Source organism: Brachyistius frenatus, unplaced genomic scaffold, assembly GCF_029030835.1.
Source record: "Brachyistius frenatus isolate BFR_SWC_R1_liver_20210118 unplaced genomic scaffold, ASM2903083v1 Contig_21, whole genome shotgun sequence".
Taxonomy (NCBI): domain Eukaryota; kingdom Metazoa; phylum Chordata; class Actinopteri; family Embiotocidae; genus Brachyistius; species Brachyistius frenatus.
Window position 1 is genome coordinate 1920156 of NW_027210620.1, and position 26606 is coordinate 1946761.

Here is a 26606-nt window from a genome sequence, read left to right on the forward strand (position 1 = left end):
TTAATGCCAACTGAAGGCCTGTTTTAAACAAGCATTCAAAATGAACTACCGCCTGACACAATTCATTTTTATGTCGCCTCTTATTTGCATTAAATAATTGATGAACAGCAGTATTACACATATCTCCTCTGGATGTACAACCGGTCCCCGAGCAACGTGCACAAACCATAAATGTCCTCATTAGTGTTAAGTGCTTTGCTCATATGTTCCCTAATACCCATTCAAGGTATCACAGCATGTCAGCTCGGTCCGAGGAAGCTGTCAGCTACAGATGTCAATACCCCCCCCCCGCTACACCCCCCCCCCCCCGCTGACCCCGCTCACCTCCCCCCACCACTGCACACATGGCACCGGAGGATTGTCCCCCCCCCCCCCCCCCAGAACAAAGGAGCTGGGGGTGGAGGGTTCTGTGGAGAACAGGCAACCAAACATTCCTACCACAATGGGGGAGACTGCCCAGCAGGTTTAATTAGTACACACTTTAAACTGAGCTCCATACAAACCCACTGGTCCTCCAAACAAAGCTGAAGCTCCACACTCACACGGGGCTATTTGGGGATGCTTGTTTGTCCGTGGGGCTCGGAACATTTTTTTTAAGAGAGTCTGCTCCTATTATGCGCTTTGTTGCTGCCATGTTGCCTGAGAAATAAACCACTGGAAGGGCACTCGGGGCAGAGATCTTCAAGTTGAAGGATTCATGGCTTCCCAAGTCCTCGAAAAACTTCCATCAGCCCACAGCCAACCAACTGCAAGGGGTCTTTATTCTCTCCAGGAGTTAGGTGTCACCCAATGTCTAATGAAACACTCGAGGGGATATTTCTTTAATGGGACAAATTCATTTATTTTTCAAAGGATTTTTTTTTTTTTTTTTTTTTTAAGACTTTGGGGGCTGAGATCATCACAAAAAGTATCAACCAAAAACAAAATGATTCCTTATATCCTTTCCACTGAAACTGTAATTTTTTTTCCAGAGAACTAACTAACCAATCCAACCTGTGATGAAGACACACTCCGGTCTTGATATCGTTCCCACATCATGCAATACATTACTGATGCTCGGAGCTGACAGGGTATCAACTGGGAAATGTTGCAGTGACATGTTCTGCAGCACTAACAGTGATTTGACGCTCAGACCTTCACGTCCGTCACCCTCACGCTGGATCTCAAACGAATCGGATGCTCAACATGATCAATAAGCAGAGGTATTCTCAGAGGAATCAATAAACCAGCCCGGAGGGTGAGCTGTCTGATCTGAAGCGGAGAGATAAACTGATGTACTTACCTATTACACAAGGTGCGCCGTAGCGTCGGGTACTTGGCGTATCCGAGAGAAACGCAAGCCCAGAGCCGCCGTGTCACACTTCACACCGTCCAGGCGCACATGTTGCCAGTCCCCCCGCCGAGAAGTGTCAGAATCATGAGCCGCGAGCGGAAGCCAGTGGAGCCCCGGCAACGGACTGCAGGCGCGGATCGCGTCGTTGTGGGTCCCTGGAAAGCGACACAGTGCGTCCAGGAGTAGATGCGCAGGGCGCCACCCTCCGCCGGACCTCTGGACCTCTGCTCCCACCTTTTCTCTCTCTCTCTCTCTCTCTCTCTCTCTCTCTCTCTCTCTCCCCCCCCCCCTGACGCCGTAAACAGCGGGACACGCGAGGCAACTATTCCGCCTCGAGGCAGCGTGATCCGCGGCCAGTGGCGATGAGGCCGTGATCCGTGATCCGTGATCGCTCGTTAATACTCGGTGCGCAATTAAGAGGCGCGCAGGACGCCGGTGCCACCCACTACAGGAGGATTTCGTAGCGAGTGTACGGACAGGGAATTCTAATGAGGACTGCTGCAGAGTTTCCTCCCCGGTCGGAGAGTCGTGCTGAAATTCACTCGCTGTCCCATCAGCAAAAACCTTAAAGTTACCTTCCAGAAGAGCAGCGAGTGACGCAATGGCGAAACAAAGCGTCAAGGAAACTCAACTGTTGGCCACGGGCCAGCCGGCAGAGCGGGTTTTCAGCAGCCCACCTCTACGGGACACCTGTTGATTGGGAATAAATTAGACATCCTCACCCAGTGGACACGCAAACCGACTAAACCGGAGTCAGCTGGGCAGTGAGACCTGAGAATCATATTACACCACTTCACTCCTGCAAAACCTTTCAGAGCTCTTTGTGCTGCAGGAACATCAGGCTGCGGGATTTTTTTTTTTCATAGATAGATAGTTCAGAGAAAGAACAGTGACAGGACACGCAACGTTTATGTGTGACGGTTGTTCAAATAATTACAAATGCAAATATTTGATTGCTTTTTTTTTTTTTTTAAATGATATGCTAAAATCTATGATTTTTGGCTCTTGAACAGACAAAATTTCAGACAGGATTTGGGCTCCAAAAATCTTTTGTTGGGCACAAAATATACATTTTCATATACGCTGATACGTGAATAGAAAAACTATTAAATATCGTCCTGAAATGTGTCCTTTTCAAGGCCATACCTGTTATGACATCTGGGTCATATTTCAGGTAGGTATGAGGAACAAACATCATGGCTATTGTCTACTTATTTTTTTCAATTTATTGATCAATTAAAGATTTGAAATATAACAGTCTGAAAATCAGAGGTGGAATTTATTCACAGTATGTGAGAATGGGCACCGGGGACATTTCAGTGAAACACGCAGCAAAAATCTTGTGAATCACTCCCATTGTCGAATAACTGACGTGACTGTGGGTGGAGAGGAGAGAAACTTTTTAAGGAGCCTAAAGCCACTCACTTGTTAAAGATCCTCGAGAGGCTCCTGCAGTCTGAGTCACGCTTCCCTCCAGTATCCTCAGTCAGGACAGGACGGCTCTTCCTCCTCTAATCCGACACCTCTCCAACAACAGCTCAACCCTGAGTCCGCAAGCCGGTCCATCTAATATGAGGTTAAACCACTTATCCGGCCATATGGGAGGGAACATGAGCCTCAGCTGGCACCCTGGTATGAAACAGCACATCGATGTACCTTCAACAGAGTAAACAAAATCTGGTGTTTATCGGCTGGGCAGATTAAAATAACCCCCCCCCCCAAAAACAACAAAACAAACAAACAAACAAACACAAGTGGGTTTGACCAAAGTTTAAGAGAGAAATTTTTGAAGAAAAACAGTGAGGTTTTGACTTCTGGTTACCAAGTGAATAAGAGGAGAGACACAAGAGCCGCTGGCAAAAAAACAACAACAACACAGTCCTTATAAATGTTGAGGCAGGTTTTATTTTGAAAAGACAAACAAAAATGTATCAATCATGTTCAAATTCAAAAATGAAATTTGAAGCAGAAATACTTTTAGTTTAAATAAAGTGTAAATATGATTCCCAAGTAAAGTTATTAAATACATTTGAAATAAAAGAGCACATCGGAGTCTCATGTTCATATCACAGGCAGAATGATTTCAATGATGATGTACTGCCCTCTACAGGCCAAACAATATCACTGCATCCAATTACAAAACGTGACTAGGCATTCTCCGGAGGAGACCATCATTGTGACATCCATCACAACTTCAGCAGCAGCAGCAGTGCATTGTATGGAAATAAAAATGCCGAATTACAAAGTCGATGCTACATTCATTTTTATTTTCAAACAAGACATTAAAAAGGAAATCCTATTTACTCTTTTTCCACAGAGATGCGAGTTATGACGCAGATTTTTTTTAGGAATTTTGGGTTTCAGTTCAGACGGCTCTTTTTAAGCTTGGGCGTCTCTGCTGCTACTTTACGTTTACGTGACGGTGTGCCGGAGGCTTCCTCAGAGGGATTCTCAGTCAGCTGGTACAGATCGATCGACGGGATTGGCTCCTTTAGGAAAGAAAAAAAAAAAAAAAAGAGGCAACGTTATAGCAAAATAAATAAATAAAAATCCCATTTTTGACATTTAATCCAGTACGGAGCATTCATTTCTTTCAAGAAAATATCATTTGAAATTCTGAGATACGTGAAACTGCCTTAGAAATTCTAAGTACCTCCCCCGAGTCCACGTCTTTTAGCTGCTTTACAACAGTAGGAATATATGAGTAAATGTGATGATGCGTGTGAAGATCTCTGCTCACCTGCATGAGGTAGTCTGCGATGTACTCCGGCTTCAAGCACGTGACTCCCTGAGAGGCGGCCTCCGATACGTCCACTCTGAAGTCTCCAGGTTTGAGCCGACTGAAGTCCGCGAACAGGTGTGTGGTGTCTCTGTACGAGGACGGGGAGGGACTGGGCAGGACCTGCAGGGACAAATGCAGGTGACGACTATTGTTTTGCCGGGCATGTAGAACATTTTTTTAATTTCAAAAGTCAATATTTTGTTTTAAAAAAAGAAAAGAAAGACGAAGAAGGGAAACTAGCCGGTTTTGTCTACTTCCAAACAATGTTGTTATTTAAACCTTTTCAATTAAATTAGTTTAAAAGAATCCTGCCTGTTTGCTTGACGGATTTTTATGGTCAAAGCTGAAATCCCTCAGATTTAATGATAATTGCTTCGGGGATTCTCACTGTGCTTTATAATCATAAAAAAGGACACACACTTTTATTTAATAATACATTAATTAACATTCATGGAAAAAGAGCAGCGGCCCTGCTGTTTAGGATGTCTTCCGCAACTTAAACAAATTACAAGATTTTTGGGTGTTTTTTTCACTTTGGCTAAACTTTTTCTCGGGGAAAATGAGATATTTGTAAAGATTAGATCTCCAAATAAATGCCACCTGACGACTGAACTAAATAAAACTTGGTTTGGTAAATAGCATTAAGAGGCCAACTCTTCAATTTGCAGCTCATTTGAAGAGAGAGACGCTCTACCCGAGACTCTTTTTTTTTTAAAGAAGAAAAATGCTGTTGAAGCGCATTTCTCTCTGAAAAGGAAAAAAAAAGTTTCTCTCGTTTGAAAACCGCATCTGTCAGTGAGGATTAAATCATGTTGGATGCGGCTCGTAGAAGAGAAGCAGCGAGGAACCTTCGCCCCGCCCGACTGCAGCAACCGCCTGAAGCCCGATTCTCTGCTCTGGTCGATGTTCAGCATGACCGTCCAGCCGCCGAAGGCTCCCTGAAAAACACAAACGCCCGTTCAGGGGAAATAAACGTCTCGCGCTCGACAGCGGGCGAGCACGTGTGGCGGCGCCGTCGCCCCGTGTGAGCCCGTACAGTCACCTCGTGTTCGGAGCGCCCGTGCAGCGCTTTTCTCCAGCGCATCGCGGCCAACGCCAGCCTCTTCTGTTGGGACGTGATGGAGGGCAGCGCCTCCAGGATGGAGCTGCAGCCCCACTCGTACTCGTCCTCCTGGATATCGCACACATCATATGAAGACGTCAAATGTCATTCGGCGTTAAAAAAAAAAAAAAAAGAAGAAAGAATTTGTATTTCCTCTGTAATAAATAAGATCATTTTTTCGCAAACTGCTTCAGATTGTTGCAAAGTTTATTGTCAAAACTATTTTAGATTAAATATACAGAACTAAATCTGTCTGACACGGTCCATTTTAAAATGATTAATGTGGCCAATGGAAACCATTAAAATGGTCAGACGGAACAACGAGGACACGAACTGATAAGACACCGTTTTTTTTTACAACTAAAAGATTTGAAACCTCGATATTTCCAACGTTGATACAATGATTAAACACCCCATCAGTTTCCTCCGCTGCAGACACAATGAACCACCGAGGACTTGATCTTTATGTTCGCCTGTCTTCCCGACCTGAATGAAGAGGCCGACGGCGCGACAGGCCTCCAGGTACCGGCGGTGCAGGATCCACTTGCCGGCTGCCATCGCTGCCAGATACTTCTCGTTACGCAGCGGCGTCCCTACGATGATGTGGGAGCAGCTGGGGTCGAAACACTGCTTGTCCAGGACGACACCGCCTACAGGACCAAACGAGAGAGAGAGAGAGAGAGATATAGAAAGTATACATCATATATACTGCATCTGTTCAGGGTTTAAAGCTACAAACCTGATGATAAATGGCACGAAAATGTCCCCAAAATGGAGCTCCGTTGTAAAAAGCCAATAAGCTTCCCCATTTGTTTTGACGTTTCTAACGTTTGTGAATTATGCGTTCGGGTAGAAATACACAACATAAATCATTTAAATTGCGATTCAGCAGTGAAACTCTGATTCGTACGTCGACGCCGGAGCTCACAGCATTTTTGTCAGAGGAACAAATGTTCCCGGATCCCGGAGGCAGAGCTTCAGCGTTTTGCCATCAGGGATCATGTCCTCTGACTTCAGGCCTGTGATGTGCTGCAGCACGATGAAACCCTGTCGGAGCCCTAACGAGGCGGGAGACTCACCGAGCTCCTCTATGAGTTGACTGTAATCGATGCGCTCCTTAGGGCTGAGGGAGGACAGCTGAAATCTGGGCGGCTGCTTCTCCTCCTCTCGCTGCTCCTGAGAGACACAGACGACTTTTTTTTTTTTTCTGCACCAGGAAGAGATGTCGTTTTTTTTTTTTTTTTTTGCATTAAAGTCGCATTAATGCTGCACATTTTAGTCGTTGGCGCACACGTGAAGCCTGACCTGCGGCTCCGGCGCTGCTGCGCGGTTGGCGAGAGGAAAGGCGATGCTCGGCGCGTTGGGAGTGAGGGTGGCGTCTTCTGGCTCCTCCGATGGAGGCGTCACGAACCTCCGGGCCATCTGCTGGTCGATGACGTCACAGGCGGCTGAGAGACAAACAAGAGCGGTTGCAGTGAAATCAGTGAAATTTCATCACGCAAACTAACTCACTGGTTCAAATGAAACTCGGGTGTTTCTCCGTTGTTTCTCTTTTCTGCAGGGTGAATTAACGGTTTGGTTCAAATGAGTGTGGTGGCTTTGACCAAAGAATAGATGCATATAACGTCGTGTTTCTTGTCGTAAAGGGCTGTCTGACGGGGAGGCAAAGCAGTAAAGATATATATTATATATATATATAGTGTACAATTAAACTGCTATGGATGTTTTTAGGTGGCGTTTTGTTGCGGACTCACAGCAGCACAGTGCTTCACTGCTTCTCAAAACTGCAGACTTGCAATTTCTCATTATAAATCCATTCATTGTTTTGTTATTTGGTCATTTAGTCAAATGTAAATGGTGTCAAACCTTGTGATTTTAGACAAATTGCGTAATTTTTGTAAGACATCTGGTAAAAATCTTCACCGTTTGCGGCCTTATTAAACTGCATCTATGTCCAATGTCTACGTTATCGTTTCAGTCTAAATGTCTCAGACTAGCAAACATTACATTTCTCAGTAGACTCAGTTACAATTACAGCTGGCAGCTCGCAGGTGTAAACTATTCTCCACATTAGAGCTAGTTTATGTGCTGCAATTGGTTTTAATTGAGTGTAAATGTAAAAAAAAAAAAAATCTCTCACCCATCTCCATCAGCTCCGAGTCGGTCATGGAGTCTTTGAAGTGAGGTCTGTTGTCGGCGGCGGCGGGGGGAGGTGGAGGCGCGAGGGGATCCGAGTGCTGCGACGGGCTGCCGGGCCACTGGAGGTTATCAGCCAGCTTGGCCCTCTCCTCCCTGGCAGTCGGGTCATCCCAAACTATCTGTTCACTCTGAGACGGCTCCGTGTTTACGTCCATAGCTGCGTGTCTGGAAACCCTGGAGTAAGGACATAAGGACATAAGGACAGTAGGACATAAACATCTTGCAGTTTATTGTTATTGTAAAAAATACAACGAAATTAAGTTGGCAACTCATCAATTCATCAGCAATTAACAAGGTGAAAGATATATATATATATATAAAAACTAAGCTAAAACAAGACATCACCATGTCATGAACAATAGACATGTGTAATAAATATATAAAAGAAAGAAAAAAAACTCAGATTTTTACCCGGTAACGGCTCGCGACTGTAAACAATCACTCATCACATCTTAGATATGTCTAATGAAATGAGAGCATTCAGGAGTTGTTGTTTTTTTTTGCACTCATCGCAAACATTCACTCAGCTGTCTCGGATTTTAAGTGGTAACTCTGCATGATGTTTAAAACAAACAAATATTTAAAACAAATAAAATCCCCCCCCCCCGTACAGATTTATTTATGGCACTACGACAGTCCTAAAAGTGTTGCCGGGTTTCTTATATCTTGCATTAAAGAGGATTTGTGTTTCCTAGTTTAAACATAAAAGTAGCATCCTCGCTACCTCAGAGCTTCCAGAGTTCGTCTGTTCCCGCTGCGTCCAACCCGGCTGCCATCGGGCGTGTGGGTCCCCGAGTCGGCGCCTCCCGATCCCATCCGAGTGAGCCGGGCCGAGGTCCGCCTCCCCGTCGTCATCTTGGTGGCCGACATGATCTCCTGCAGCTGCCTCTGCAGGTTCTCTCTCATTTCCAGGGTCTCCGAAATACCTGGAACGGAAGACATAACCCACATGAATCCACCGTAGTTCAGCGCTGAAGCTCGGCGGAATTCGAACCGACAGCCGGACAAACACGCCCACCGCTCCTCCCCGCGGCGTCGGTCGTCTCGTCTTGGTCGACGCTGCCGTCGCTGACGCGACGCAGAGACGCGGCTTCTTCTGCGGAGTTCAGCTCCGACTGGAGGAAAGATAATTAAAGAGATAATCACACGTAATGAAATGAGATATCCCCGCATTAAAATGAGATACTTTTTTTTGTTTCGTTTACGAGACATCGTAAACGACAAAATAGCATCGATTCCCCGGAGAAATCAAGTCTAAACTGAGAGGAGGATCTAATCCTGCGAGGCCAGAGCTGCGACGCAACATCTGCAGACCCACCTTGTCGTCCTTCGTGATGTCTCTGCGCTGAGTCCGTGTCAGAGGCGGAGACCTCTGGGAGCTGTTGGGCACCTGGCTCAGGTTCAGGCTCATCTTGGGGTTGTAGGTGAAAGGATACAGAGACTCGGCGACGTGCCTCTGCTCCTCGGCACACTGAGCGAGACGACACGTTCGGCTTAAAAGAGCTTTCGAAGTAATTCACCGAAACGGCAATTTGTCTTTAAAATTAACACATCAAAGCTGTTTTTAATTTTCTATTCTGTTTCTGTTGATGATGATGATTATTTTCCCTCCGGGCGAAATGTTCTCAGAGAATACTGAATGGTATTACACAACAAAAATGAAATCCCAAATTACAGTGTGTCTAAATAGGATTTTATTCATCTTCCATAATACATAATCTCTTTAAAAGCTTGTTCAAGCGAGGGAGACAAAATATTTTTGCCAGATGAGGTTTTCTGCGGGGTTTTTTTTGTCGATCAATTGGTCCTGTGACAGACTGGTTTTAATGTTCGTGTGCGTGCATGATCAGTGAAATGCTTCCTGTCGCCCTCTGAGAAAAGGTTGGAGTTAAACTAGTGGAAACGTACCGCGTGCAGCCAGTGCTGGGAGACCACGTGCAGCCCTCTCTCCTTCACCCCTCTGTACTCCCGGTTGTTGTCCCCCACGCGGCCCTGGTAGACGTAGTGGGTCACTGAGTCGTCACAAGCCCACCTGAAAAACAAGTCCATAAAGACACGTTTTGTGCTATTTTCATCCACATTCGTGGGAAGATTAAAGGGTAGTTTCGCACTTTTCAGGGCGTTCTTCGATCCTTTCGCGTTACTGTTCGTCGTAGTTATTCCTTTTGAAACAAGTAATTTTAGTGCAAGTAATGGGGAGCAATTATTTATAGTCATTCAGTGCAAAAAAAAAAAAAAAAATACATTCGCTCAGAAAAGATTCAACCAATCAGAAGAGAGGATCATTGATATCAAAGCACCTTAATGACAAGAAACAGCCTGTTTTTGAAAAAGCTTCAATGAGATGTAAAACTACATCAAGATGTTTTTTTTGGTACCTAAAACTACAAAAATATCTTCTCATAGATGTCAAGAATGCAAGTACAACACAGGAAAAATGACCTGGGACCTTTAATGAATAATGTAAATACATTAAAGGGCACATCAGGATTGTTTTAAAAATGCCCTGGAAAAAAAAAAAGCAAACTTAAGTGAAGTTTGTAAACGTGCTGAATACCTGAAGTCAGCTCCGAGCGAGGCGGCGACGGCGTTTAGTTCATTCTGCACTTTGCTCAGTTTCTTTCCCACGCAGATCACAACACCAGTCAGAGGAGCAGCTTCTTTCTCCGGCACCTTGCATAAAAAAAAAAAAAGAAAGATAGAAGATATCTCCAGTGATACAGTACACACTCTGTACTCCGTGTGCTGTGTAAAGCGTTATGTAATCATATATATATATATATATATATATTTCATTGATTCTAACTATTATTGTTTACCACTTTCTCAGTTGTCTTTGTAAATTGGGGGCTCGCAGACACTTGCTGCATCTCGGAGACATTATTGCGGCTGCTGTTGGCCAGAGCCACCTTCAGGTTCCTGTTGACGAAATCAGTCAGCGGAGTTTCCACCTTCTCGCCTGGCTTCAACCTCCCACCCGGAGTTTCCAAAGCCCCCAGTGCATCCTAATTAAAAAAAAATAAATAAATAAAAGTATTTAGATAATTATCTATCAAACGTCAATGTAAGTTCTAATTCTGCTGCTGCTCAGCGAGTCTCCACCTTGATGTTGAAGGAGGGCCTGAAGAGCTGGTCTCTGCTGAGGAAGCGAGACGGGGTGTCGAGCTGCAGGGAGGGCTCCTTCTGAAGGGGGTTTCTTCTGCCGTCTTCCTGGTTTTGTTTCGGGGTGGCGGTTTCCTCTCGGGGCTTCAACTCGTCCAACACGGAGCGAAACACTTTGCTCTGAAAGCGACCCAAATCCAGCGGTGTGACGGCCCTACCGCTCTGAAGACCCAGCAGAGGCAGCTCTGGAGATAAGCGAGCCGGCGGAGGCATTGATGGTCTCTGGGAACCGCCGACGAAACTCCCTTCGTCCCTCTCTGAGGAAGAGAAAGAAAAAAAATTCACACTGTGGCTATCGTTAAGCACTTTAAAATGTATTTTTACTCAATTTTAACGTCAGTAAATTTAGCCAGGTCACTCAAATTAACCAGAGAAATCTATTTGACCTAAAACATCAGCGATATCATCATTAAAACATACAAAGATGCCGTTTATATCGCCACGATTATTGTTGTTCTGACATCACGTCCAATGCAAAAGAGAAACAAATGACGTGCACCTAAAATCATAGATCACCAGAAACAGACGTCTGACCTGGTGAGGGTGGCAGATCCACTTGAAATCTCTTCTCGTCTGCCCTGCGGCCAGTTCGAGCAGACTCCAGTATCCAGTGCATGGTAACGGCGGGGAGCCCCCACTTCTTGGCAGCCTGGTACTTTGTGCCCTCGGGGGTCTGCAGCACCAGGTGAGAGCTGGCCAGCATGCCTTTCTTCTGGTTGGCCAGGCGCACAAAGTAATCCTGGACGCTGCAACAGGGAGAGAAGTGTCAACATCCCGGTAACCAGGAGCAAATCCAGCTCCAAAAATCTGTATATAATCGTACAAAAACAAACGCTTTTACAATGTCCATGCTTAACAATCTTGGTAATGCTATGAGTATTGTTACTACATTTTATTTTGTATGAAGGCTACACTTTAAAATTCATAATCTAATTATAGAGCACACAACAAAACAATAGAAATAATAAGAAAACAACGAAAAGAAACCCAAATAAAATGTATCTTTAATTTACAGCTGATAATAAAGCTATCAAGGAATAAAGCTTGTACGTAATGATACACCACAACACCAAACGCTTCTGAAGCACTTATTTATTTTTATTGTTTAGCCTAAATAAAACTACTTGTAAATTAAAAGTAATCCTACTCGGCTCCGAGGTGCTTGGACAGCTCCACCAGAGACTCCCGCTCTGCTCCGGTGAACTGGCTGACCGAGAGGATGCAATCTTTGAGCGGGAAATGTCCGTCCATCACAGGGACAGGGGTGAACAAAGGGTTGGAGGACAACCGCAGAACACACTCCTTCTCCGCACACATGGCCTGAAAAATGGATGAATAACGTGTATCATCCTCCACTCTACACGGGTCAAAAGAAAAAAGCCTGTCTGAGATCTTACCAGCCAGGTATCAGTGACCACCTCGTCCACTGTCGCCTCCACTGAGCAGCCCAACAGTGGGACCACGGCGTAGTCCGCCACGACCCGTGTGCGGCCCACCAGCACCCTGCCTCCATGGTCGGTCACCAGCTCGGAGAGCTGCGCTTCAGCTTCAGCACCAAATCCCACGAGGAGGAAACATTTCCCAGAAAACAGTCCTGCCTGGCTGGCTTCCTGCAGGGTCGACTCTGGTTCTGGTCCTCTGGAGTGGCTCGGTGCCCACGGATCAGGCTGCGGCTCCGCAGCTGTACTGATGGACGTCCTGCTGGTCCTCTTTGCTGCTGCTTCAACTGGAAGACAAAAGGAAAATGATAGATATAATCACCGGACTTCAAACGTCTTGTCTCCTCATCCGGTGCTATTTGTCGGCGCTGCCTCATCAACAGACACTTACTCACTGTGGGGTCATCATCCATGTATTGTGACAGCAGCTCCTCCTCTGCTCTCTTCTGCCTGGGAGTGCTGGAGCTGGCAACAGTCGGGCCAGCTGAGGGACGGGAGTTGTTGCGAAGGGCCGACACAGATAGAGCAGCCGGAGCGGGAGGCAGACAGTCGGGGTGGAGGTATCCTTCTTCTGGGAGCAGACTGCCTTTGGAGAAGCTGTCCAGCAGCCACTGCACCGTGACGACGTGCGGCCTAGGAAGAAGCATGCACTCAGTAACATGATATTTATCTAATATATGGTGAAATGAAAACGGTCCTCTTCACCTCCTCCTACTGCATCTCGACTGTAGTTTCCAGTCTCGTGTCATTCCATTGTGTTTTGCAAGCTTCTTTGTGACTACATATGATACTGAACAAAAAATTCCTCCTTTAAGGACAAAGAATATATCCTGAAGTTAAACTTAAGACGGAACTTCAGTCAAATCTCCTGTTTTTTCTTTTTAATAAAGACATTTCCAGCTCTGTATAACATCTTCTATATATTTTGTATTTTCAACAGATGCATGTTGAGTGAAACTGTCAAATATAAGAAGCTTCTTAAATGACCATCTCCATAATATCAAATTTCAAATTCTATCTGTACTATTCTTCATATTACACACATTTCTGTGTAATTCAGCCTAAACTATGTTGAAACAAGCCGCATCTTAAACTTATATTTTAACTTAGGTGGACTGTGAAAATTATGAGGAGTATTATTCTCTGAAATTGAGACCTGTGAGTTGCTTTGAAGAGAAAATTCTTGAGGTCCTGGTCCAGCTCGCCCATGATTGCATGCGTGAGTTCCTCACTGGGCTGGTTGAAGCGCAGACCTCCCGCAGCGTTCACGAGACGCCGCAGCTTCTCCAGTTTCTTCCCGGGCAGGCCACACAGATACAGCTGCACAATGTTAAACACAAGAGAAATAAATCATCAAATAAACATTTGACAGAATCAACAAGCTGTCACAACAACATGAATGAGGATAGTCAAATCTACGAAAGAAAACCGCCTTATTCGTTATGAAAAGAAAATTAGAGGCCGTCTGTTTACCTTGCAGCCGTCCAATAAATCATCAGCTGGGCACAGGGAGATGTCTATGGTGTCTGGGGTTTCCAGACGGCTCATGGTGCTGTTGGTAACGGCCGTGTCGTTTACTGTCATGCTGGCATTGACAGAAATGTGGCTCAAGCCCAACAGAGATGGACCGTCTAGAAAAGAAAAACATAACTGTTTATACGTATTAAAAAAAAAAAATTGTTTTAAAAGGTTTCACTACCAGTGTGTGGCTCACCAGCCGTCTTGCCGGTGACAGTCGGAGTAGAAGTGTGAGGTCGGGTGGTTTTCGACGCCGTGCGCTCCACAGTGTACCTGCTCTCATCCTGACAGAAGCCCTTCTCTATGCTGTCAAACAGCCAGTGCAGAGACACGCAATAGACATTCCACTTCCGGGCGCACTCGTACTTTTGACCTGCAACCAAATACAAGTACTCAGAACAACACTGATACCAGTGATGCCATCATATTCAAGAATACAGGTAGAACCAGTTATTGTTTTTATTTAATTTTTTTTAGATGTGTTGAAACATTTGTGTTGTTTTAACCATTTTCCTGTTATTGAGTTTTTACAGAAGTATTTAATCTTAATAAATGTCCTGAAACGGCTGGTGTCTTACCTGTTGGTTCACTAACAATGAGGTGTGTGCACTCGTTCATTTGGAGCTGCCCGGTGTAGTTGGCTCCATGCTGCTCACAGAGCCTCTGGACCTCTTTGCGCTCGGTGCTGGTGAGGCCCGTCACACAAACAGTGCAGCCCCGCAGCACAGGGCACAGATAGTCCTCCAGGGGCAGGTCTGTATACCTGAAAAGACTGAAAAAAGGAAGAAAGAGACTTGTTTTTTTACAACTACACAGAAAAGATTAAGATTAATGGGATGTTAAACCATGTACTGTTATCACTAGTGACTGTTGTGGAAATGACACAAGCAGGTTAATAAAAGTAACATACCTGTCCTGTGATTTCTCCCAGCAGGCTTTGATCCAGGAGGGCAGCATGATGGGTTTACCCAGTCTGGCAGCTACCAGGTATTTCTTGCTGCCGACCTCTCCTGCAATCAGGTGTGTGACAGACACATTTAGATCGAGGTAGACCCGTCCACCCATGAGCTGCACCAGATCCATCATCTCTGCCTGTAGAGCGACACACACATGCAAGTTGACACTTTGGCGTACAGTGTTGCTTAATTTTAATCCTTGTGACATTTGTTTGACCATTGAATTTATATATATATATATATATATATACACACACACACACACACACACACACACATTGTATCAGAAAATGATTAGCAGACACTAGAAAAATTCTGCAAAGCATGAAATACAGTGAACGAACCCGCATGGCTTTGTCCAGGCTGGTGCAGGAAATAGTGACGTCGGCCATGGCCATGTTGAAGACGGGCTTCTCTGCTTTGGGGACACAACGCTGCTGCTGCAGGCAGTACAACACCAGCAGTGGACTCACCACCCTGCAGCCGAGCTGTATGACAAATAACAAAGAATGAAAAAGAGAAGATCTCTGATAAGTCAACAATTTCTCAGTAATTCAGGATCCAGGTTGTTGTTGTTGTTTTTTGTATATTGAGTTAAGACCTTCTTGCAGTGCAGAAAGCCCGGAGTGGTGAAGCTGCTGAACACAAACAGAGACTTGTCCTTCTGGTCCATCTGCAAAACATCTTCATCTTCGATGGTTTTCACATACTTTTCAGACTGCAGCTCCAGAATGGCCTTCAGAGACACGAGATGAGACAAACACGAAGACCAAACAGCGAGCACAGCACTAGCAGACAAGACTGAATCAAGTAGTGGAGTTTACCTCGTAAGCTTTGACGGCATACTTCGTTTTGGGTTCTTTACTTTCCACAAACTTCACAAGGAAGACTTCCTTGTCCCCTTTAGACATGGTGAACCTGAAGCTGCAGAAATACCGAGAGAGAGAGAGAGAGAGAGAAGACGGGACATTTGTTACTGAGAATATACTCTTAACGAGACGTCTTGGTAAAGGTGCAAATACAGGCTGTGGGCTGGTAAAGACGTTGTACAGACAACATCAGCCTGCTAGTAACTTTAAAAAAGAAAATAAAATAAAAAAAGAAAAGCTAAACTGAAAGCTACTCACCTGCTACTGACATTCAAACTGGTCTTTTCAGAAGTTGTATTTAGACGTTAAACATCCGCAATCATAGTATCACGAACGAACGTAAGTGTCAAATAAATTTATAGAAATGTTACGATCATTTAATTGTTATAATTAGGAGAAATTCGTATGTGGCCTTTTGTTGTTGATATTATTCGCGCCATTGGCGTAACTTCCGGTGTCACGTACTAATTTGACCGTGTGGAGACCGGGATGACTCTTTCGACAGATCCGCTGCAGGAACCAAAACATTCAATTTGTAGTTTGACCTTTAATTGAATTGTATTTATGTTATACATTTATTTAAAAGACTATTTATTTTCACATTTCAGTCCGTTTTACTACTTGTTATATCCTTTTACTCCATTTTAGTATATTATTTAACTTTTAATCAGCCTCTGGGTGTTTCATTGTTACAGATTTGTGTGATCTATGGCCAGCTTTTTCTGAGTTCCTCTGTTTCTGGTTAAATAATATAATGTAGTCATTTATAGCTTTGCGCGTGTAGTTTTTTATTGTGTAAAGCACTTTGTGTTGCATCGTGTTTGAATGGAAAGTGGGTGAAGTGGGAGCGTGTAAAGAGAATACTTAGTTGGTAGGACATGTGAGGCGAGTACAGACTTTCTGCTGGGAGCAACGTATGACTCTTATATCACCATCGAAACCCAAGTAGTGAGTATGTGAGGACGGACTTTCTGTCAGGCTGCAAGATAAGTTTGACACATGGTAGGTCCACATGGAGGCACGACCAGGTACAGGAGGTTGAAAAAAAAATTAATTTTTCAACAGCCATCGTTTTTTTTTCTTTTTAGAAAAGGTGTAAGTTGATCTTTCTGAGGCTTTTCAACACCTTAACATTAAGAACTACAAAGATATTTTAAAGTGCATAAACAAATTTATGATAATGTACTATATAATATTAATAATAATACAAATGAAAGTATAAGCAGAATTAAAATAACCAAAAACTACTATTATAGGCTCAGTCGCACAGGAGTGGAAGCTGTGTCTTTAAGGTTCAACACTGATCATATGATAAGATAATTTGGTTCGGTATTAAAAGTACCAACCGACACTTTGTGATTACTTCTCTCAGACAATAAATGTAGTAATTTTCTGGTTTAGCAGATATGAAATAATTTACAGACCTACTTCTCGACAAATGAAGAATAAGCTGCTCAGTCTGTTGACAGTTTGACAAACACGAAGGTAAATACAAAAGAACAACACTGTGGGTTCCCTTTTATTCTTAAAATTTTATGTACAAGTGTGACTGATTTTTTTTAATTTTTATTTAATGTACATTCAATATAGAAAGTTTATATACGTAATATTACATTGAACATTTCACAAATTGCACTAGTCTTTCACATAGATTCATAATCAGAGTCAACGTCATTCGTCGTGTCAGCAGAAGCTCATTTCCGGTGGTTATTAGTCACTTAAATATTCTAGTGCTTTTTGCATTCTGGGGAGGAGAATTACTTTAAAACAAAATGTGAGGCAGTAAAAGGAAGCCTTCAAAAAGAGAGAGAGAGAGAGAGCGAGAGAGCTGAATGAAGAATGAAGAACGAATAAGATCAGAGGAATAAGAGGCTGGACACGAGGAGGGCAGATCTGTGTCATCTTTAAGAGAAATGAGAGGTCCGCATCAGTCTGAGGGTTAAAGTGACATTTTCTCTTGAAGAAACGGGGCCGAGAAAATCAGCCAATTTTCGTGTTTCTTATGTTTATTTTTTTCTTTCTCATAAGATAATCCATTGTGTAGACTAGTAAAAGACATGTTAATGTGAGAGGAGGATAGGTCCTGTGCAGAGATGTGTCACAAACGTAGGCCGAATACCCTCAGTTGGACTAGATGTCGGGTTTAGTAGAGCCAATCAGGATATGACAAAGTGGAATAAGATAATGATGAGACAATTGACCAACAATGAGCCTCATCCTTCCCATATCAGTCTTATGAAAAAAAAAAATGAAAAAAAAAATCTAGAGTAAAAAATATATTCATACAAAAAGTAAACTTTTTTTTTTTTTTTTTTCTGTCATTGGAAGAAACAAGAAAAGAAGCACAGAAACAAAACGAATGTGGTCATCTGTTAAAATGCTTTTGAAGACTTGAGTGCCATTTGTAAGGGAGGGGAGGGGAGGGAGGAAAGGAGGGAGAGTGATACTGCAGGAGGTGTCGCAGAGATTTTGGTGACGGTCAATGACGGGCCCGCTCTCCCCTCTCCCCCAACTCGTTCCTCCCTCCGTCCCCTCGTCGGGGGAGCTGAACAGTCTCTCTCTGAGCTGCAGGGCAGTCTGGGTGCCTGAGCGTGACTGTGTGTGTGTGTGTGTGTGTGTGTGTGTGTGTGTGTGTGTGTGTGTGTGTGTGTGTGTGTGTGTGTGTGTATGCGCGTGTCCTTCAGCCTTGGTCTCCAATGTCGTTGTCCACGGGGGGTGGGACGCTGGGCATCACCGTGGTGCCAGTTCCTGCTGTAAGGTAACCTGCTACTCCCGGACCTGTAGGCGACAGGAAGACGGTGCACGTGAGACTTGTGAGGAGAGTCGGAGGTGAGCTACGGTGATGCACTAAACCAAGACATCCACTTGTGTATGTATGGGGGGGGGATGATCAGTACACATGCTGCAGGACTCGGGGTTTGGATGCTTTGCATGTGCATGAGGAGCATAAATTGGTTCAAACACGATGGAAAGCGGAGGTCTCCAACTCGTAGCTTGCGAACTATTTCAACTTTAACTGATTTTAGATGCGTTTTGGCCTTCTTTTAAAAAAAAAAAAAAAAGACAACTTAACTAAAATAAATATAAAAAATATGTGATTTATTTAATTTGTATATTAGCACATCACTATCAAACTAGTAATAAGTTTTGAACAGCCTTCTACTCTTGTTTTTTTTCTTAGAAACTCAGAAACAAGGTATTGATACATTCATTGATTGGTGGAAAGTCACAGTGTTTCTTTGAATACTGGCTTCATACTGACAATCATTTCACTTAATTTTCAACACTAGAATGTGACACAGTGTTAGTGATTGGGCGTAAAGATGGTTTGACGTCATTCTCAGCACTGAGATGAAGAGGAGGGAATGGAAAATGGCACGTGGAACAAAGGATGGAGTTCAATGGGGAAGGAATGGCGGTAGGAGCCAGGTCTACAGTCTACCTGCATCAGAGCAAGAGAGAGGAGGGCTGCGAGGGCCCAGCTCGGGAGTCTAGAGCCCGCCTCGCAGTGGGCTGCTGGCGGCCAGGAGAGAAGGAGTGGATACCCCTGAGGAGGAAACGTGGAGGACAAAGAGGAAGGGAAGGGCAGAGCGAAGGGAGTTACAGGACGCGGACAGAAAAAGGGGTCGGCGGGTTTAAGTAACAAGGCAGCCACGAGGTGTGTTTTTTTTTTTTTTTTAAGGGTAAAGCAAAGCATTAAGAATCATCAAGAGCTCAGAGAAAGACGCTGAAGACTTACCTTTCAAACACTCATAGAAAATATTTTATAAAAATGGTTTAGTAGCAGTCTGTATATACGTAAACACTTTACCTGTCAGGTAGCCGGCAGTCGTAGATTCTGAGATGAACAGATCGTGTTTCTGGTCCTTGAAGGCACTCCACACTGAGGACCTTGCTAGAATTTCATTCACCTGCAAGGAAAGTGATTTGCAAAGGGTTTCAACTTAGACAAACAGTGTCATTTTGATCAAATAAACAACTAAGCGAATCTAATCGTACCTGCTCTCCGTACTGCAGACTGCGAGTCATGGACTTAAGAGCTTTTACTATCTGGGCCTTGGTAGCCGATGGGTTGTCTAATGTCTCCAGGCCGATTCCTTCCAGTAACTTCAGCAGATATGGAACCAGCTCCACTCTCAGAGCCTGTTAAAGTAGTAATAAAATGTTATAGTTTCACATCAAACACGGTGGCAGAAAAGTAAACAATGATGGTGACAGGTTACCTGGGCAACCAGTTCTGTCTGCTCCTTCTGGAACATGCGGTTGAGAGCTTCACAGGCCAGTCCGGCCATGTCCGCCCGAACCTTCATCCCGGCCATGAGGGGGCCGATTGTCTCCAGGGCGGCCATGGACCGAACACACAGCTACACACAACAAGGCAGCAAGGATGAAGTTTGAATCCTCAATAAAAATGTAAAACTACAGTCCTGGGCTTTCTCTAATTTATGTGTTGCAATTAGCTCGGAGTTAAGAAATGCAATCGGAGGAAGTTCTTACACCAAATGCGTAAATGATGCACTTGCATTTCTTACCTCGTTGTCTGAGAGCACGTGGATGAGGCGGATGGAGCTCTTGGGAACGGCGTTGTTCTTGTGGTTGAGTGCTGCCAGGATACGAGGCAGGTGACCCAGAGGGGGAACCTGGTCGGCCAGCTGGCTCTGCGTGCTGAAGAGACAAACTGCCGCCGTGGTAACCGTCTCCAGGGCCTCACCCTGCAGGAGACCAGAAACATCAGTACGATTTGGAAGAAAACCGAACCAAACAATTTTATTTTGGTAAATTTAGCACTTTTTTTCCATAAGGAGGCTCACATTGGGGTTGTTCTTCTCCAGCAGCTCTGTGATGGTTTCCAGCAGCGACACCAGGAACTCTCGAGGTTTGCGGAGCACCCAACCAGGCTGAGCGATAAAGATGCGCAGGAAGACTCCACCCACTTCCAGCTCGCTCTGTCCAGATCCAGAAGCCACTGTGAAGTCCTCTGGCAGCTGAGCACACAGACAAAGAGTTTATTTTCACATTGAGCAATATTCAATAGTGATATAGTGATTTACAGCAACAACACATTTTCATACTTACTTTCCAGTTCACATCAGGATTATCCTTCTGCTGCTTAAAGTGCCTGGAAAAGATTTTAAAGTGTAAAATACGCGATATTAAAGCGTCATATTAGACAGAATAGTGAAAAAAAAATCTCAAACCTGTCACCCTCTACATTATTCCTCTAGCGTCGGGTCAAAAGATAATTTAAATTGACTTCATGTCACATACTCAAGCATCATCTCCCGGACAGTGGTGGACACTTTCTCCCTTGACGTGTCATTCCAGATGAGCTCAGGGTTTTCGTGCGTCCCCTCGAATATGTGAACGGCGGCCTCAGCGTTGTCTCGCATGGCGTCCATGAAAACACCCGGAAGGAAGCGCATCAACGTCAGACGCACCTGGGGAAAAAAAAAGCAAAAGATGAAAACGGTAAGTGAGTTGAGAATATGTGACGACGCATGATAATTATTTGTTATTTGTGCAGGCTGACCTTTGGCCCAACCAGTTTGTCTGAGGTCATCTTGGAGAAGAGCTCTGCGGTCTGTGTGCGAACTTGGGGGTGCGTGCAATTACAGAAGAGGTCTAGCAAATAGATCAGAGCACCTGTGGGACAGACAGATTAAAATTAGCATCCATGCACCCAAAATTCAGATAAATAGGAGGAGAAAAAAAAAGAAGTAGAATTACACTGACCTTTGGCCATAGCCTCTTTGATTATCTTTGTGTTGGAAGTCAGTGCATAGAGGGTTTCCAGCACTATTTGTCTGCCTAAAGGATGCGACAAAGTATTTTAGTCTGAAGATGCGGCACTAGAATAACTATAACAAAAAGAAGAAACACAAGCAGTTTGACTTCTTACTGGAGGGAAGTGAATGCAGCAGCAACAAAAGGTTGGACAACACCAGCGACTCAGCAATGTTGCTCACACATTCTTGGTTTGATGTCACTGTATTCACAACCTGCAGAAGAAAAACACAGTGATTACGATGCATGGACACGGGGAGCCACAGCAATTAAGATATCAAGACCGAGAGCTGTTGATCTCTAACCTCCAAAACCAGCTGCTGCACTCTGCCCGCTCCGTGAACCCGCAACAAGGAGAAGAGCAGCTTGAAGTGGCCGATGCACTCTGACTCTGAACCTGGAATTAGACAGAGAAGCTCCAACATCACGATACGTGAAGAAAACATAGTAAACACCATTTGTTTGACAGGTTGCTGCTGTTTACATCAGACGGACAGCCGCCTGTTGTTAAAAACCGGGTCAGCCGGAGCGTTGTTTCTCACCAGGGTTGTTCTTAATAACATTGCGGAGAGCCTCTAAAGCCATCTCAGCGAAGCGAAGCCTCTCGGCGTGCTGCTGGGACTCCACCTTGTTGCTCTGACTCATGGCCAGCAGAGTGTGGAGGTACTGAGCCTGGGAGCCCACGTAATCCAGCAGACTGGCCGCAAACGCTTTGGGGTACTGAACACGGAGATGGAAAAACAAATTGTTATAGGTTCATACTGAAAAGGAAATATATATTTTGATAACTTCACTTTTGACATTAACAGCAATGTGTGTGAAAGAATGCCCCTTCGTTTTCTGTCGTGACGATTTACTCCGTACAGATCTGCCTACTTCCTGGTGGTCTGAGGAGAAAGGCCAAACAATAACAGAAGAGGATCGAATGGGGATTCTTCTACTCACCTCCAGTGGAAAAGATGGTTGCTCGTTGTAGACTCGGACAAAAATCTCCCCCACAATCAGCTCTTTGCCGTGATCGCTGAACAAAAACTCTGCACCGAAACTTTCATCGTTTTCTCCCTGTGAAGAAACCAGAGATATTATGATAACAATAAGAAGAAGAAGAAGAAGACATTTATTTTTATAGCACCTTTCATACAAGAAATGCAGCTCAAAGTGCTTTACAGCAAGACAATTACATGCAGTGTTTTACATTAAATAAAAAGATGTAAAGGAACACAAAAACATGTTGAAATTTAAACATTTAAATTGAGAGAAAGCAAAATGCATTTTAAAGTGCGAGACAGTTGTAGGCATAGCTAGTTAAAGGCTAAAGTAAAGAGATATATTTTAAAGCAGCAGATAATCGCAATGTTCTTATAGGCACATAGTTAACCAGAGTTAGCGATGTAACTTGGTAAAGTACAAAGAGAAAAGATGAATAACTGATTTTTAGATCAGTCATATAGCTTAAATGTCAATAATATTTAATTAAATGTCCAAACCTAGCATATACAGATCTGTAAACGTGACTTGGATCAGTCCCATGATTAAGTGTGAAAGCAGTGATGAGTCTTCCTCACCCTCTTGATGTTTCCCTCCTGTTGAACCTCCAGGAACTCCAGCAGCTCGGCTCGTGTTCCGTTGTTCCAGATCAGGTAGGGGTTCTCCGAGTTACTATTCAGCAGCTTCAAGACCTAAAACGCACGGCAGGGAAGGTCAAACAGTGTAGTGTTTTTGACACTGAGTTAAGATACAACCCTCCACCTGGTCCACTGACCTCAGCGGGACATCCCGTCCCCAGCTTCCTGGAGATGTACGGCGTCAGCATGGCGGCCAAGCTCTTGCGGATGGTGGGGTTCTCCGGAGGCGTGCCCTCGATGCCGTTGGTCTCTGACACGGGGTTGTTGCCGTCCAGGGTGTGCGGCGTTTGCGCGAAGCCCCCCAGGCGGCTCAGGGCTACGAGGCTGAGCTTGGCCAAGCCGTTAGCCACCTCCTGCTGGTTGGTGTCCTGGCTGGTCTGCACGCCGCTCTCCTCCAGGGTGTAGTCGTAGTTGAAGAGGTGGACCAGCAGGTGCCAGAGCACACCGGCGTGGTACAAGTGGGTCTGCAGGAAGAAATCCACCGCGAAGGAGCTGACACACTGAACTGACAGCGCCGCAGTCTTTGGGAGACCCTGAGGAAGCGAAGGAGAGAAAATCAATCACTGAGGAGGAGAAAATCCTCTTTGTAATTGATCGTTTTGGTTAAAGTATAAGACTAACTTATAAGGTGATACATGTTCTCCCTTAAGGGACATGTTATTATTAAAAGTAATGGGCCTCTGAAATGTGAGACTGCTCTATGGTTTAAAAAAAAAAAAAAAAAAAAAAAAGACCTTTTTGTTTTCATCATAAATTGCAGTTTCTAAATGGAAGTTGAAAAGGAGAGACGCTTCCAATTTCTCTATTCTGTTTAGCAAAATGAAAAAGGATGTTTCCTAATTAATCACAAGCCTTATCAATATTACTAATAAGACATCTCCTTGATTGATAGATGGTCTCAATTGTCTATTTTTCAAATACCAAAATATCACAATTAATGACATTGAGGTTGACATAGACTACAGAGGACCTTTGAGAAGTGTTTTCTCCTTTCTCATCCCGTTTAAAATCTATTCATTCTTTATAAACAAACAACAGCATACTGAGAAAAATAATAGAGTAAACATAGAAGATGGAAGATCCTCACCTTTCCGTAGTACAAAATGTGACAGAGGTCCCGGATGATGTTGGGCATTTCGATGATCTTTTCCCTGCATTCCTCAAACTGGGCTGCGACACTGTAGCACTTACAGATGTGCCCGCACACCTGTAGCATGAGTAAGTGTTGAAAAGATGTTAAGGAGATCAGTACAAGCAGCAGAGGTTTAAATCTCTGAATGCTGTGACTGCAGGTGAATGGAGGTTTTACCTGTACAGCCATATCATCAGGCTTGCTGGATGCAGTTAATACAGCGACACACCGAGAAAGAGCCTCCAACAAAACCTGAAAGAACACAGACAACAATTTATCACCTATGCAACCACAGTGCACATCTGCACGGACAGCTGCAATGTTTCAATTATACTGGCTGATATTTCAGGGCTCGTATACCTCGATGCCGTTCTCGCGGCGCAGCTCCTCCGCATTCAGAGCCGAGCAGTTTACGGTGTGGAAGGCCAGTTCAACCGCGGCCGGCAGGAGAGCGGAGGTTTTAGAGAACAGCTGATTGTCCTCCGTCTCCATGGTGATTGTTTTGATGAGCATGGGGTACCCGGCGTATTTGTACGGTTCAAGTTCTGCGGAAGGGCACAAAGCAACAATCTTTAATATAAGGTAATTCGCTTTCATTCAAATTCACTTAAAGTATACCTGAACTACATTTTTCAAGCTACATTGTGCAAAGGAAGAAAGAATGGCAAAAATCATAAACACAAAAGAGTTTATCGAAACACCCACCTTGCTTATGTCTGTTGAACAGAATGCTCTGGGCTTTGAGGATGAGGATGATGTTTTCCGGGTCGGGGCCGTCCAGGATTCGTGCAGACTTCGTGCAGAGGAACTCGTAAGCTTTGTTTACTTTCTCGAACATGTCCTGAAAGAGACACATCAAGTTGCTGAAATCAAACCCCCATTTATTCTAAGCATAAACATACACTTTATCGTGGTCATGGTGATGATACGTACCCTGCCCTCTGGGTTTTTGTCAGGATGGTACTTCTGTGCCAGTCTGAAGTAGGCTTTCCTGATCTTACTCTCTTCGTGCCTGAAGTTAAATTTGTCAAAACAAAAGGGCACATTCACTGACGGTAACTGAACTACTTTTAGGATCTTTTGAATTAATATGAACCAATTAAATTTTAGTCAGTTAATAGAGTCATTGAAATTCATTTTCTGCCATCTATTGCGAATTTAAAAAACAAGATCACAAGAATTTCTTCCACTCACTGCCCCTGTCCTTTGGGGAGGTTGAGGACTTCGTATGCATCATCCACAGACATCGAGGGAGGTTTCTTCTCCACCTCCCTCTTCCACGCTTCAAGAGTATCTTTTAACAGCTTCACCTGCAGGAATAATCACAGTAATAAGAATCCTTTCTTAGAAAATTCAAGCAAAAGGGAAAAAAGAGCTTTAAATAAAAACCCAGACATACAGCATCTCGTATGAGCCAGTTAGGGAAGCGGATGGTGTCACACAGATGTCTGAGGTAGTAGATGTTGCAGAAGAGCTCGTTGTCCAGCTGAGGGAAGTTGATCACAGGGATGGGGCAGTACTGGTAGAGGGCCCGGGTGTTGCTCTGTAGCCTCGGGCTGAAGTCAGCTACGTGGGCTGCGATCTTCTCAATCATCATCCGCCTGGAACAAAAAGTTCAAAAGGAAAACTATTACAATTCTCCCAAAAAAAAATCCAGACAGTGGCTTTGATCGCCGTACTTCTACATGTATGTACGACACAATTGGACATCATAGAGACCACCTCCCACCTCATCTCACTGCTCCAAATGGCCTCGGGTGTGTCAAACTCTCCCAGGAATATCTCAGAGAAGCGCTCGGCCTCGTAGTTCTCCAAGTAACACACCATGGCCTCAGGCAGCACCGATCCTAGAACACTGCGCTGCACTATGTCCGGACCCTTCGACTGTGGAGACACCAGAAAAGAACAATGGCAGCGTCAGAAGGATTCATAGGATACAATCTGTGGTGACATATAATGTAAAGCTATGAAACAAATGAACTTTACCTCCTCTGATTTGAAGGCTTGTTTCAGGTGAGTGTGCTTCAGGAACCTAAAGAAAGAACATGAATGTCACAGACATCAGTGTCAACACTCTGAAGCCATGTGTAAAATATTACTCTGTGGCCACATGTCTAGTAATATATTTATAAATTTTCAGTTTTTTTCCAAAAGCCAATATTAAACTAATTAAAAATGTATAAAATGTTTAAAATGTCAGGAAAAAAAAGAAAGAAAAAAAAGCCATTCTTTAAAGTTGCGATGTGTTTTCACCTGGCCACAGGAAGCACGTTGGAGCCTGTGTACATCATGATGAAGAAGAAGATCCCTGTTAAATAGAGGCGCTGTAGATTGGGGTTGTCCTGCATCACCAGATACAGGACGTTGGCAACCTTTTCTACCAGGATGGGGTCAAAGGTCAACAGCAGCTGGAGAGGACGAAGAAAACAACAACAATGGCAGACTGTCAACATGTCGTTTAATTTTAGTTAACAATTCACTGGAGTATGATATTGTGATAGGACACAACTTAATTACCTGAACAATGTGTGGGAGACAGGCATTGTCGGTGATCATCCTCTTGATCTTCGGTAAAGGACGGATAATGGCGTTATCTTGGTCCCTGGGTTAAAAGTAAATAAAGAGCTATGTTATAGTTAAGGCCTAATAGTTTACGGTTCCAAAAGAAAAGACACAAACAAACATACCGACAGAATAATTATATA

At 44.2% G+C, this 26606-nt stretch overlaps 3 protein-coding genes across 7 annotated transcripts in view; all 3 read right to left on the bottom strand.

Annotated features, from left to right (window-relative positions):
- The window catches only part of tmem108 (transmembrane protein 108), a 49532-nt gene extending 46699 nt beyond the window's left edge, over window positions 1-2833 (bottom strand). Inside the window, exon 1 of one of the 2 annotated variants that reach the window (XM_069696522.1) lies at window positions 2759-2833. The gene's annotated coding sequence lies outside the window, so the exon portion shown is untranslated. Of the gene's footprint in view, window positions 1-1282; window positions 2089-2758 lie in introns of those variants that run through there. The other variant, XM_069696520.1, reaches the window with a different exon arrangement.
- A 382-nt stretch (window positions 2834-3215) lies between these two features.
- On the bottom strand, window positions 3216-15679 carry topbp1 (DNA topoisomerase II binding protein 1). Of its 2 annotated transcripts, none has more exons than XM_069696457.1 (28): window positions 15619-15679; window positions 15316-15415; window positions 15093-15227; window positions 14836-14979; window positions 14446-14627; window positions 14114-14307; window positions 13732-13908; window positions 13491-13648; window positions 13174-13337; window positions 12409-12650; window positions 11976-12304; window positions 11726-11898; window positions 11113-11324; window positions 10519-10835; window positions 10236-10421; window positions 9974-10089; window positions 9325-9448; window positions 8735-8887; window positions 8435-8531; window positions 8141-8342; window positions 7358-7590; window positions 6523-6665; window positions 6297-6387; window positions 5704-5867; window positions 5158-5286; window positions 4964-5053; window positions 4074-4235; window positions 3216-3822 (listed from the first exon to the last, which is right to left on the bottom strand). In XM_069696457.1, the coding sequence occupies exons 2-28, from the start codon at window positions 15400-15402 to the stop codon at window positions 3694-3696; spliced, it is 4533 nt and encodes a 1510-aa protein (XP_069552558.1). In that variant the 5' UTR covers window positions 15403-15415; window positions 15619-15679; the 3' UTR covers window positions 3216-3693. The 2 variants fall into 2 exon arrangements, with proteins under 2 accessions (XP_069552558.1, XP_069552557.1); XM_069696456.1 differs by having other exon boundaries at window positions 6297-6393.
- A 2002-nt stretch (window positions 15680-17681) lies between these two features.
- LOC138619718 (dnaJ homolog subfamily C member 13-like) overlaps window positions 17682-26606 on the bottom strand; it is a 31385-nt gene continuing 22460 nt past the window's right edge. For 2 of the 3 annotated variants that reach the window (XM_069696400.1, XM_069696399.1), the window contains 27 exons: window positions 26419-26503; window positions 26155-26309; window positions 25888-25933; window positions 25631-25785; window positions 25301-25502; window positions 25096-25211; window positions 24835-24913; window positions 24607-24742; window positions 24262-24446; window positions 24079-24153; window positions 23857-23976; window positions 22907-23302; window positions 22710-22823; window positions 22090-22206; window positions 21687-21864; window positions 21450-21541; window positions 21260-21359; window positions 21094-21168; window positions 20891-21003; window positions 20629-20798; window positions 20437-20479; window positions 20172-20345; window positions 19893-20072; window positions 19584-19724; window positions 19360-19503; window positions 19172-19271; window positions 17682-18138 (listed from right to left, as the gene is read on the bottom strand). In XM_069696400.1, coding sequence (XP_069552501.1) covers window positions 18041-18138; window positions 19172-19271; window positions 19360-19503; window positions 19584-19724; window positions 19893-20072; window positions 20172-20345; window positions 20437-20479; window positions 20629-20798; window positions 20891-21003; window positions 21094-21168; window positions 21260-21359; window positions 21450-21541; window positions 21687-21864; window positions 22090-22206; window positions 22710-22823; window positions 22907-23302; window positions 23857-23976; window positions 24079-24153; window positions 24262-24446; window positions 24607-24742; window positions 24835-24913; window positions 25096-25211; window positions 25301-25502; window positions 25631-25785; window positions 25888-25933; window positions 26155-26309; window positions 26419-26503 — 3589 coding nt within the window. In that variant the 3' untranslated portion in view covers window positions 17682-18040. Of the gene's footprint in view, window positions 18139-18802; window positions 18908-19171; window positions 19272-19359; window positions 19504-19583; window positions 19725-19892; window positions 20073-20171; window positions 20346-20436; window positions 20480-20628; window positions 20799-20890; window positions 21004-21093; window positions 21169-21259; window positions 21360-21449; window positions 21542-21686; window positions 21865-22089; window positions 22207-22709; window positions 22824-22906; window positions 23303-23856; window positions 23977-24078; window positions 24154-24261; window positions 24447-24606; window positions 24743-24834; window positions 24914-25095; window positions 25212-25300; window positions 25503-25630; window positions 25786-25887; window positions 25934-26154; window positions 26310-26418; window positions 26504-26606 lie in introns of all 3 variants that reach the window. The other variant, XM_069696401.1, reaches the window with a different exon arrangement.

What these genes read in the sequence shown, in the direction of transcription:
- topbp1 (XM_069696456.1), bottom strand. Translation starts at nt 15,402, where the DNA reads ATGTCTAAAGGGGACAAGGAAGTCTTCCTTGTGAAGTTTGTGGAAAGT. An exon ending in ATTTATTGGACGGCTGCAAG is followed by an intron (nt 13,338 to 13,490) that starts GTAAACAGACGG and finishes AACATTGTGCAG; the next exon opens with CTGTATCTGTGTGGCCTGCC. An exon ending in GGATGATGACCCCACAGTGA is followed by an intron (nt 12,305 to 12,408) that starts GTAAGTGTCTGT and finishes TTTGTCTTCCAG; the next exon opens with TTGAAGCAGCAGCAAAGAGG.